Below are 12,945 nucleotides of genomic sequence, written 5' to 3'. Positions count from 1 at the left end.
CCCTCCCTGAGAACGGTCCGTCACTACAGTCAGCTGGTCCTTGTCATCCTGCACACACACACACAGTGGAAGTCAACATTTACTATTGTCAGATAATATCACATGAACTTGTAAAACAGAGTGAAGAGAACAGGAGGGAGAGCGAAGAGTTTTGGACCAGAAGGCTCCCACAGAAAAAGGAACTGTAAGTGGGAAGAGGAAAAGAAAGTGCATGATCATGAGAGAAGGAAGAGGAAGTGTCCGACCGGGGTCTATGACCAATGAGACACACCTTAATGTAAGCTCTAGAGTTGATTGGATAGTAGTTGCCAGCAATTGGCTCAGACTGTCTCAGGTTCCACGTGGGCCGGTAGTCTTTCCTGTCAGAGACAGATATAACACATTAGGGTGTATACTGTGTGTCTGAACACACTACTGGAATACAGTACTCCATCATCAACACATACTGATGCGTAGAGTTGGGAAACACACAGGTTCCTCACCGTCTCTGCAGCACCTCTCTGCCATTAGAGTCAGTGTAGAAGACACCAGAGGAGTTGATGCTGCTGTCTAGACGACTTATCACCTCTTTACCCAGGTCATCACTGATGGGGGAGGTGGAGAGAAGGGGGGTACAGATAGAGAGAAGGGGGGTGCAGATAGAGAGAAGGGGGGTACAGATAGAGAGAAGGGGGGTGCAGATAGAGAGAAGGGGGCAGATAGAGAGAACATGATACACTATAATCTATGGTACAGGAATACTTTCTAGTCTTAAAGACTCACTCCTTCTGCCAGACATGCACAGGCTGTCTCAATAACGCTCCATTCTCCTTCCAGTGCATTATCTGTGACCAGGCCCCATGTGGCTCTGAGCCCCTTCCTCACCCTATAGGCACCGGGCCGACAGTCCACTCCAATTCCAGAGCCCTGCTGTCTGTGTAGAGACGGACCACCTGAGAGATCCAGGGACTGAACCACTGTCTCACCTCCTGCACCACGGAATTCTGATGGGGGGAGGAGGAGGAGGGAGGGAGGGAGGGAGGAGGGGGTGAGGTGGGGGAGAGGGAGGAGGGAGCAGGGGGAGGAGGAGAGGGGGAATAAGACAGGAGAAGGGGGTTAAGGCAGATACTAGAAATTGTGAGATGACTGGAATGAATCTCTTGAACGTTTAGTGGGTCTCATGCATATTGAATTATATTGAAACACATTCAAATAAAGAGACTAGATGAAGTGGAATGTAGTAGGTACCTGTAGTGTTTCTATCTTAGCCGTCTTGCTGATGATGAAGGGGGTAGAGGTGTTAGGTCTGAAGATGTAGGCCCCTGACATCTGAATACTCTCTGAGTTGTTACCATCGCTGGCGTTGTACCTGGACAAACATACACAGAACAAAGATGACAGAAAATCCCTCAAAGTGACAATGCTAGCACACAGTGAGAGTAAATAAGAAGGATGGGGAGAGAAAGACATCATTATGGAAGGGTAGAGAGAATAGGAAGGAGTGGTAGAGAGAAATGGAAGGGTAGAGAGAAATGGAGAGGTAGAGAAAGAGAAGGGTAGAGAGGGAAGAGTAGAGAGAAATGGAGAGAGAGAGAGAGAGGGAAGAGTAGAGAGAAATGGAGAGAGAGAGAGCGAGGGAAGAGTAGAGAGAAATGGAGAGGTAGAGAGAGAGAGAGAGAAGGGTAGAGAGAAATGGAGAGGTAGAGAGAAGGGTAGAGAGAAATGGAGAGGTAGAGAGAGAGAGAGAGAGAAGGGTAGAGAGAAATGGAGAGGTAGAGAGAGAGAGAAGGGTAGAGAGAAATGGAGAGGTAGAGAGAGAGAGAGAGAGAGAGAGAGAGAGAGAGAGAGAGAGAAGGTAGAGAGAAATGGAGAGGTAGAGAGAGAGAGAGAGAGAGAGAGAGAGAGAGAGAGAGTAGAGAGAAATGGAGAGGTAGAGAGAAATGGAGAGGTAGAGAGAAATGGAGAGAGAGAGAGAAGGGTAGAGAGAAATGGAGAGAGAGAGAGGGAAGGGTAGAGAGAGCGTAAGTAGTACGGACCAGTAGAAGTTCTGTGACAGTTTGACAGTCTGTTGTGTCTCCAGGTTACTGAGGCTGCTGAGGAGACCCGTCTCTGGGTCAAAGGTCACCCTGAGAAACTAGAAGAGACACAAAGTGACAGAACAGGTGACATCCAAACCTAAAAACCTAGATACAAAACTGTCCAAACATAAAACAACACCTTTCCAACTGACTTTATACATTGATATGTCATCATTAACAGAGACATTGTACATTTTGGAATATTGGTCTCCATTAATGACATGAAATCAATACATCAAATATTTGCTTTCATAGTAGAAAGTACGTTTGTGTCCAACCATAAGACCCAGACCTTGTTCTGTACAGCCTTGGGAGCCCTGGGCAGTGGAGATGGAGGAGATGGAGGGCCGTTCTGAAGCAGGGAGACAGAGTAGGTGCTGTAGCCCAGGGGAGGGGCCTGAACCTGGAACAACAGCTCGTTGGCAGCGTACCCCCTGCCCCGTCGGCACCGCTCGCTGTATCTGGGGACACCGGGACCACCTGGGGGGGTAGAGGGCACTCTTACAAAACGCAAATACACACACGATACAATAACTGACATAACAAAGGTTATTAACAACATGACAAGCATTATCAGAACATAGACCAACTGGACCGTCCACAGCCCTGCCCTTAGCATCTGAGATATTGTAGGCCGTCCCGTTGACTGGCAGTCTAACTGGCCAACTGACTGACGAGCTAGAGGGTTGTACACGCTCACTGAGAACTGACAGAGAAACAGGGAAAAAAAGAGAGGGAGGGGAATTTAATCACGGAACCAAAGAGGAATTGTGTGTGTGTGTGTGCCCATGTAGTGTACTTCTTGCTGGTCTCTGTGAGGGGACACACTGATATTGAGTGTTCACAGTAAACACGAGGAGCAGATGATCCACCAGAGAGTGATAGGAGGTTACTGACCAACACCTGGGACAGTGTGAGAGAGAGGCTACACACACTGTACAGTGATATACTTTATTTAGTCTGTGTCTTATAGTCCTCCACACACTGTACAGTGATATACTTTATTTAGTCTGTGTCTTATAGTCCTCCACACACTGTACAGTGATATACTTTATTTAGTCTGTGTCCTATAGTCCTCCACACAGTGGGGAGAGAGAGGTTACACACACTGTACAGTGATATACTTTATTTAGTCTGTGTCCTATAGTCCTCCACACAGTGGGGAGAGAGAGGTTACACACACTGTACAGTGATATATTTTATTTAGCCTGTGTCCTATAGTCCTCCACACAGTGGGGAGAGAGAGGTTACACACACTGTACAGTGATATACTTTATTTAGTCTGTGTCTTATAGTCCTCCACACACTGTACAGTGATATACTTTATTTAGTCTGTGTCCTATAGTCCTCCACACAGCGGAGAGAGAGGTTACACACACTGTACAGTGATATACTTTATTTAGTCTGTGTCCTATAGTCCTCCACACACTGTACAGTGATATACTTTATTTAGTCTGTGTCTTATAGTCCTCCACACAGTGCGGAGAGAGAGGTTACACACACTGTACAGTAATATACTTCATTTAGTCTGTGTCTTATAGTCCTCCACACACTGTACAGTGATATACTTTATTTAGTCTGTGTCTTTTAGTCCTCCACACACTGTACAGTGATATACTTTATTTAGTCTGTGTCTTTTAGTCCTCGACACAGTGGAGAGAGAGAGGTTATACACACTGTACAGTAATACATTTCATTTAGTCTGTGTCTTATAGTCCTCACACAGTGGAGAGAGAGAGGCTACACACACTGTACAGTAATATACTTTAGTCTGTCTTATAGTCCTCCACAGAGTGGAGAGAGAGAGATTACACACACTGTACAGTAATATAATTTAGTCTGTCTTATAGTCCCTCCACACAGTGGGAGAGAGGTTACACACACTGTACAGTAATATACTTTATTTAGTCTGTGTTTATAGTCCTCCACACAGTGGAGAGAGAGATAACACACACTGTACAGTTATACTTTATTTAGTCTGTGTCCTATAGTCCTCCACACAGTGGGGAGAGAGAGAGGTTACACACACTGTACAGTAATATACTCATTTATTTAGTTCATAGTCACTGTCCACACAGTCCTCCACAGGGGATGAGAGGTTACACACACTGTACAGTAATATACTTTATTTAGTCTGTGTCTTATAGTCCTCCACACAATGAGGAGAGAGAGGTTACACACACTGTACAGTAATATACTTTATTTAGTCTTATAGTCCTCCACACAGTGGGGATGAGAGAGGTTACATACACTGTACAGTAATATACTTTAGCCTGTGTCCCTATAGTCCTCCACACAGTGGGGATGAGAGATAAAGTATATCACTGTACAGTGTGTGTTATTTAGTCTGTGTCCTATAGTCCTCCACACAGTGGAGAGAGAGAGAGGGTTACACACACTGTACAGTGATATACTTCATTTAGTCTGTGTCTTATAGTCCTCACACAGTGGGGATGAGAGAGGTTACAGACACTGTACAGTGATATACTTCATTTACTTTCTGTGTCAGAAACTTTCTGTCCAAAATTATGCAGAAAAATTAATCCATGCTTTTGTCACTTCTAGGACAGACTACTGCAATGCTCTATTTTCCGGCTACCCGGATAAAGCACTAAATAAACTTCAGTTAGTGCTATCATTGCTAGAATCTGACTAGAACCAAAATTTGATCATATTACTCCAGTGCTAGCCTCCTCTAAAGCTGGCTTCCTGTCAAAGCAGGGCTGATTTCAAGGTTTTACTGCTAACCTACAAAGCATTACATGGAGGCTTGCTCTACCTACCTCTCTGATTTGGTCCTGCCGTACATACCTACACGTACGCTACGGTCACAAGACGCAGGCCTCTAATTGTCCTAGAATTTCTAAGCAAACAGCTGTAGGCAGGGCTTTCTCCTATAGAGCTCCATTTTTATGGAGCGGTCTGCCTACCATGTCAGGGACGCAAACTCGGTCTCAACCTTTAAGTCTTTACTGAAGACTCCTCTCTTCAGTGGGTCCTTATGATTGAGTGTAGTCTGGCCCAGGAGTGGGAAGGTGAACGGAAGGGGCTCTGGAGCAACGGGCCGCCCTTGCTGTCTCTGCCTGGCCGGTTCCCCTCTTTCACTGGGATTCTTTGCCTCTAACCCTGTTACGGGGCTGAGTCACTGGCTTGCTGGGGCTCTCTCGTGCCGTCCTGGGGGTGCGTCATCTGGGTGGGTTGATTCACTGTTGTGGTCGGCCTGTCTGGGTTCCCCCCTTGGGTTGTACCGTGTCGGAGATCTTTGTGGGCTATGCAGAGGCCTTGTCTCAGGATGGTAAGTTGGTGGTTGAAGATTTCCCTCTAGTGGTGTGGGGGCTGTGCTTTGGCAAAGTGGGTGGGGTTATATCCTTCCTGTTTGGCCCTGTCCGGTGTCCTCGGATGGGGCCACAGTGTCTCTGACCCCTCCTGTCTCAGCCTCCAGTATTTATGCTGCAGTAGTTTATGTGTCGGGGGGCTAGGGTCAGTTTTGTTTATGGAGTAATTCTCCTGTCTATGTGAATCTAAGTGTGCGTTCTCTAATTCTCTCCTTCTCTCTTTCTTTCTCTCTCTCGGAGGATCTAGGCCCCTAGGACCATGCCCCAGGACTACCTGACATGATGACTCCTTGCTGTCCCCAGTCCACCTGAGCCATGCTGCTGCTCCAGTTTCAACTGGCCTGGGCCCCTAGGACCATGTCCCAGGACTTACCTGACATGGGACTCCTTGCTGTCCCCAGTCACCTGGCCATGCTCCTGCTCCAGTTTCAACTGTTCTGCCTTACTATTATTCAACCATGCTGGTCATTTTATGAACATTTGAACATCTTGGCCCACGTTCTGTTATAATCTCCACCCGGCACAGCCAGAAGAGGATTGGCCACCCCACATATACTCTCTCTAATTCTCTCTTTCTTTCTTATAGTCCTCCACACAGTGGGGAGAGAGAGGTTACACACACTGTACAGTGATATACTTTATTTAGTCTGTTATAGTCCTCCACACACTGTACAGTGATATACTTTATTTAGTCTGTGTCTTATAGTCCTCCACACTGTACAGTGATATAGGTTATTTAGTCTGTACAGTAATATACTCCATTTAGTCTTATAGAGGTCCACTGTACACTGATACAGTAGTCTGTGATATCCTGATTATTTTAGTCTGTGTCCTATAGTCCTCCACACACTGTACAGTGATATACTTTATTTAGTCTGTGTCTTATAGTCCTCCACACAGTGCGGAGAGAGAGGTTACACACACTGTACAGTAATATACTTCATTTAGTCTGTGTCTTATAGTCCTCCACACACTGTACAGTGATATACTTTATTTAGTCTGTGTCTTTTAGTCCTCCACACACTGTACAGTGATATACTTTATTTAGTCTGTGTCTTTTAGTCCTCGACACAGTGGAGAGAGAGAGGTTATACACACTGTACAGTAATATACTTCATTTAGTCTGTGTCTTATAGTCCTCCACACAGTGGAGAGAGAGATAACACACACTGTACAGTTATACTTTATTTAGTCTGTGTCCTATAGTTCTCCACACAGTGGGGAGAGAGAGAGGTTACACACACTGTACAGTAATATACTTTATTTAGTCTGTCTTATAGTCCTCCACACAATGAGGAGAGAGAGGTTACACACACTGTACAGTAATATACTTTATTTAGTCTTATAGTCCTCCACACAGTGGGGATGAGAGAGGTTACATACACTGTACAGTAATATACTTTAGCCTGTGTCCTATAGTCCTCCACACAGTGGGGATGAGAGATAAAGTATATCACTGTACAGTGTGTGTTATTTAGTCTGTGTCCTATAGTCCTCCACGCAGTGGAGAGGGAGAGAGGTTACACACACTGTACAGTAATATACTTTATTTAGTCTTATAGTCCTCCACACAGTGGGGATGAGAGAGGTTACACACACTGTATAGTAATATACTTTATTTAGTCTTATAGTCCTCCACACAGTGGGGATGAGAGAGGTTACACACACTGTACAGTAATATACTTTATTTAGTCTGTGTCCTATAGTTCTCCACACAGTGGGGTTGAGAGAGGTTACACACACTGTACAGTGATATACTTTATTTAGTCTGTGTCCTATAGTCCTCCACGCAGTTGAGAGAGAGAGGTTACACACACTGTACAGTAATATACTTTATTTAGTCTTATAGTTCTCCACACAGTGGAGAGAGAGAGAGGTTACACACTGTACAGTAATATACTTTATTTAGTCTGTGTCTTATAGTCCTCCACACACTGTACAGTGATATACTTTATTTAGTCTGTGTCTTATAGTCCTCCACACAGTGGAGAGAGAGGTGGAGAGTCAATCATACACAGTTCATCTAACAAGAGAGACTGCATGGATCAATAGAAAGAACAGGCACACATGGTAGGTACCTGGCAGTGTGCCCAGCCGCTGGCCAGTTTCCTAGCATAGTCGTTGGCAACGTGTTGCTTTTCCGTCCCGGATACAGCGTCGTGATGCTGAGCCACTGCCATGGCCTTCTCTACCAATCACAACACAGAACACTCCCTGTCAAACTTGCTGTCCTCTAAACCGCTTCAAGCTTATTAATACAAAGGATGCCAGTATTAATAAGACTGATGCAAGTATTAATAAGACTGATGCCCGTATCAATAAGAAGGATGCCCGTATCAATAAGAAGGATGCCCGTATCAATAAGAAGGATGCCCGTATCAATAAGAAGGATGCCCGTATCAATAAGAAGGATGCCAGTATCAATAATAAGGATGCCAGTATCAATAATAAGGATGCCAGTATCAATAATAAGGATGCCAGTATCAATAATAAGGATGCCAGTATCAATAAGAAGGATGCCAGTATCAATAAGGATGCCAGTATTAATAAGAAGGATGCCAGTATTAATAAGAAGGATGCCAGTATCAATAAGAAGGATGCCAGTATCAATAAGAAGGATGCCAGTATTAATAAGAAGGATGCCAGTATTAATAAGAAGGATGCCAGTATCAATAAGAAGGATGCCAGTATCAATAAGAAGGATGCCAGTATCAATAAGAAGGATGCCAGTATCAATAAGAAGGATGCCAGTATCAATAAGAAGGATGCCAGTATTAATAAGAAGGATGCCAGTATTAATAAGAAGGATGCCAGTATTAATAAGAAGGATGCTAGTATGGACATTGAAACAGAGTCTGACTGCCACTAGTCTCAGTCAACTCATGTAGTGATGATGAAGTAGTGCACTTGAATGTGATGAAAGTGTGTACACTAGACACTTACTCAGGGTCTCACTGTCTCCAGCTCCAAAGGGACCTTTCCTTGAGATGGGGCCACCAAGGACCTCCAGCTGTTTACACGCCTGTGAAACCAGGAGAAGAATAATGCATTAACCACGTCTCCAGACATGGCCTCAGTGTGGGGCGACTGAACTGTCATCCCTGAGTGAATGTCTGGTGGCTTTGTATGAAAAGTGTACAAGCTGTCAAATCTATGACTCCTCACTTCCCTCTGGAAAGCTCATTGGAGAAGAGGCCCTAAGTCCCTCCCCTTCTACCTCCTCCTCCAACGAGGAGGAATCAATGGCCGCGTTCGACATAAAGCCAACTTTAAAGGCAAGTCGAGACTGACCAATCTACAAATCACCTTACATCATCAATAACTGCTCAATATTACTTGTAGATCAGTCAGTCAGTCACAACTTATCCATGACACATCACGGCTTTGAGGCTCTCAAACACAGCGTGTAAAGCTTTTCAGACTAAGCCATTGTCTGTGGTTTGAGTAGTGTACCTGCAGGTAGCTGTTGCTGATCCTCTCATAGCGTTTCAGGGCTGGACGGCTGGTGAAATATCCTGTCCAGAAGTCATGAGCTGAGTCGGCATAGGGGAAGAAATCATCTCCTTTTAGAGGCCTGACAGGGGGTCGGGGGTGAGAGAGAGAAGAGAAAACATTTAAATGACCTGTACATCATTTAAGGTAGCAGGAGGGAGAGAACGTTGACTTCAGAGGCCGTTACTCTAGCTAGCGAGACATAGTTTAGTATTCTAACAGAATCATATAGTTAATATAGTGGTATAGTACCATGTGAGATTAGCCCTGTGTAGCTCCTGTAGGTAACAATATAGAGAACGTTGACTTGGTATAGCTAGCGAGACATAGTTTAGTATTCTAACAGAATCATATAGTTAATATAGTACCATGTGAGGTTAGCCCTGTGTAGCTCCTGTAGGTAACAGGAGGGTGTAGAGTAGAGAACGTTGACTTCAGAGGCCGTTACTCTAACTAGCTAGACATAGTTTAGTATTCTAACAGAATCATATAGTTAATATAGTACCATGTGAGATTAGTCCTGTGTAGCTCCTGTAGGTAACAGGAGGGTGTAGAGTAGAGAACGTTGACTTCAGAGGCCGTTACTCTAACTAGCTAGACATAGTTTAGTATTCTAACAGAATCATATAGTTAATATAGTACCATGTGAGATTAGTCCTGTGTAGCTCCTGTAGGTAACAGGAGGGTGTAGAGTAGAGAACGTTGACTTCAGAGCCGTTACTCTGCATCTGGTTGACGTAGCGAATGAGCTTGTCCAGGTTCTTATACCACAGGTTGGCGTTCTCATACTGGAAGTCTGACCCCATAGTCATGATGATGTGGTTGGTTTTATACACCAATGCCTGGTGCAGGGGAGGAGGGAGAGAGAGAGAGTGTGTGTGTTATTATGACTAACCTGTGTGTGTGTGTGTGTGACCGACCGACAGACCTGTATGTGTGTGTCTCATCTCTAACCTGTGTGTGTGTGTGTGACCGACCGACCGACCTGTATGTGTGTGTCTCATCTCTAACCTGTCCGTGTGTGTGTGACCGACCGACCGACCTGTATGTGTGTGTCTCATCTCTAACCTGTCCGTGTGCGATGTGGAGGAACCTGGTCACCACATCGTCAACATTATAGTCCTCCAGATCAGGGTCGTCCCTGATTGGTGGATCGTCACATGACTGGTCCCAACAGAAGCCCTCCGGAGGGTTGTACCCGTTAGGGAGGATACCTGGAGGAGAGCGGGCTGGGTTAGGCTACTGGGGTGCTAGGGGTCAGGGTTGAAAATATCTAATGGAACGACTACGTGAAGCTGTTGCTATATTGCTAGAGGTTGAAGGTGAAAGGTCAGTACCAGTGAAGAGGTCAGCCATAGGGGGGGTGAGGCTCTCGCTGGCCCTCCACAACATCTCCTGTTCCCTGGCTACCATCCTCCTGTTACGATCCTGGTAGTCCAGACGACCAAAGAAGAAGCCGTCATAACCCATCTAGAACAGACAGAACCATCAGTCAATACAATACACACACAGGATAACATGGTTTCTTGTCACATACACCGGGTAGGTGCAGTGAAATGTGTTGTTTTACAGGGTCATCCACGGTAGTATGGCGCCTTCTAAATGCTTTACCTTCTGGGTTCGGGTATTCAAACCAGCAGCCTTTAGGTTACTGGACCAACGCTAGGCTACCTGCCACCCATTCAATACAATAAACACAGTTCGGATTCTAATCATCCCTCTGACCTTTGAACTGAATGGAAAGATGAGGGAGACTCATGTCGTCTCGTGTTATTTCTGACTTGGAAAACTTTAGAGTACATTTGTATTGCCCCACTTCTATTCCCAACTTGGGAGCAACAAGAACCTTATGACACTGACAACCTTTCAACAGGCGAGAGTCTTGGATGGTTGTACAAAATCTATTCCGACAATGGATTAAGACATGATGGAAAAAGGAGTGGAAGATATTTACCCGGGTAAGAATAGACAGAGAAAGGCTGACAGAGAGGATATTGTGAGGTAGAAAAAAGACAGCAGATTGTGGGTTGTATTCAGCAGGAACCAAACTGGTCAAAACAGGGAGGGACCTACCAGTAATAAGAAACATTAAGGAGCACTAATGAATACGACCCTCACCTGTGCGAACATGGAGGCGTGCTCGCGGGCGTGCCCGAAGGGGTCGATGTGCCAGGCGACGCGGGGCGACCGCAGTGTCCGAACGTGTCGTTGAGGAACCGCAGGCCCATGGTCATCTGGTCTATGACTGCACTGTAGTGGGTGGTCGCCTCGTCACTCATACACCAGCCCCCGTTCACAAACTCCAACCGCCCTGAGAGGAGGGAGGGAGGGAGGGAGGGAGGGAGGGGGGAAGGAGGGAGGGAGGGACAAAGGTGATAACAGCAATAAAGATGTATTTAATGTAATATGACTTAATCACAGGTTAAAGGGGTTATAACTGTTTATAACCTCTGAATTGCAATTTACATCTGTTCAATAACACCACCAATAGCAGCCACACTCAGGTGAGAGATGCTTTATCACACTGCTATAACACCTACATCCCTTCTCTCATTAACCTGCTGTCTGACTGGCTCCTTCCCCAGCGGTAGAAGGTGAACTCTCCCGCTTTATATAGTCTTCCTGACACGTCTTCCTGACAGGCTCTATAACCCCTCTCTGGCCTCACCCTCATTGACTAGCTGTTTGACAGTGTTCTGCATGTCATCAGTCTGTTGTTTCCACCAGCGGTAGAAGAAGGCCGTCTCTACGTAGATGAAGCGTCTGTCAGGGTTCTTCAGCAGCTGGTCCACCACAGAATCCAGGATGTACTGCACCCCTGCGTGCTGGATGTCATTACGGTCTGGAACGACGACAGGCAGGTTACATACACAGGTTAGACACACACACACAAACGTGATAACACAGATGCACACACGATACAACATCTATCATGCGGTTCACATCCACCCAGTCATGAGGATTGAAATGTAAAACCATGTGATTCTAGGTTATTGTAGGTGTTATGTATGCCTATAACCAAATATAATAAAAGCCTCACAACTATGGTTTTAACAATGTGTCAGTTTAACTTTGAACTATACCACCTTGACCTATGACATAGCTGTTTATGAGTGTGTTTGTGTGTGTAGATGTGAGCCACATGATAGATGGGTGGGGGGTGGGGGGATACAGACCTCCATAAAAGTATTGGTCCACGGTCTTGAGCCAGCCAACGTCGTCGTGGGTGTGGGGAACCAGATGCACGTTCAACATCCCAGGCTTGGTAGCATGACATGACTAGGATGTGTAGCACACACGATGGGAAAATAATGATGGATTTTAGCTGGTGGGCTAATGTTATGGGGAGGAGAGAGACATATCGGAGGCTACTTAGCTGTATAAACATTGTAAAGTTGGAATTGTCATTTCATTAAACCACCAATGAAAACAGTGCAAGACCAGACTTAGTGCCAGACTGGCTAGATCGAATGGAATTTGTAGCTTTGCACTTCACGTTTTAAGTGGAAGTATAAATATGTTGTGCCAGGAATATAACTTCTGCTACTGTGTTCTCTACACGAATATGAATGGGTTTGAAATCGGCTAAAGAAGAAGTTCATCAAAGCTGCAATACAATACACGGTTTAAGTGTTTCAGTTGCGTTTTTATTCACCACAATAGGGATAGGAACTATAGACGTACCTTGTATCCACATGTAGGACTTTCTTGGGGTGTTTGACAGACGGGAACGCCCCAAACGCCGCTTTGAAATAATAACAGGAGGAACACAAACGGTGTATCCGCCGGAGTCGCCATCTTGGAAAACAGCCACGAGTCATGTGACATTTGTTTATGTATCTTTCCTATCATGTGACTTCCCCCCCAGACCACGCCCTCGAGGGGCAGACCTTTTCTTGTTTTATGCTCTGAAGGGGTACATTGGAACGTTGAGAGTAAAATTGAGATTGAAAATGTATAATTGGTTTATTGAAGACAGTCACAGTTACACAGCCCACATGAATACAAAGCTACACATTCATTGTAATAGTCACAGAGAAATAAATTATTGAAGGAATGGG

At 45.2% G+C, this 12,945-nt stretch overlaps 1 protein-coding gene across 1 annotated transcript; it reads right to left on the bottom strand.

The window, feature by feature from the left end:
• Positions 1–6: 6 nt before the first annotated feature.
• Positions 7–12,695, bottom strand: LOC124018633 (lysosomal alpha-mannosidase-like; the record flags this gene model as incomplete). Its single annotated transcript, XM_046333972.1, is given in 21 exon segments — positions 7–48; positions 272–359; positions 483–584; positions 865–983; positions 1,228–1,348; positions 2,016–2,113; positions 2,350–2,555; positions 2,644–2,730; positions 2,733–2,763; positions 2,844–2,960; positions 7,471–7,580; positions 8,336–8,414; positions 8,846–8,966; positions 9,527–9,726; positions 9,953–10,098; positions 10,222–10,354; positions 11,003–11,070; positions 11,073–11,195; positions 11,553–11,726; positions 12,061–12,163; positions 12,569–12,695. Coding segments are annotated over 21 exon segments (2,382 nt in total), but the record flags the coding sequence as incomplete, so codon positions are not given.
• Between the last annotated feature and the right edge of the window lie 250 nt (positions 12,696–12,945).

This window comes from Oncorhynchus gorbuscha, unplaced genomic scaffold, assembly GCF_021184085.1.
Source record: "Oncorhynchus gorbuscha isolate QuinsamMale2020 ecotype Even-year unplaced genomic scaffold, OgorEven_v1.0 Un_scaffold_552, whole genome shotgun sequence".
NCBI classification, from domain to species: Eukaryota; Metazoa; Chordata; class Actinopteri; order Salmoniformes; family Salmonidae; genus Oncorhynchus; species Oncorhynchus gorbuscha.
Note: the sequence above shows the minus strand (reverse complement) of the source record. Positions and strands in the feature narration are given on the sequence as shown.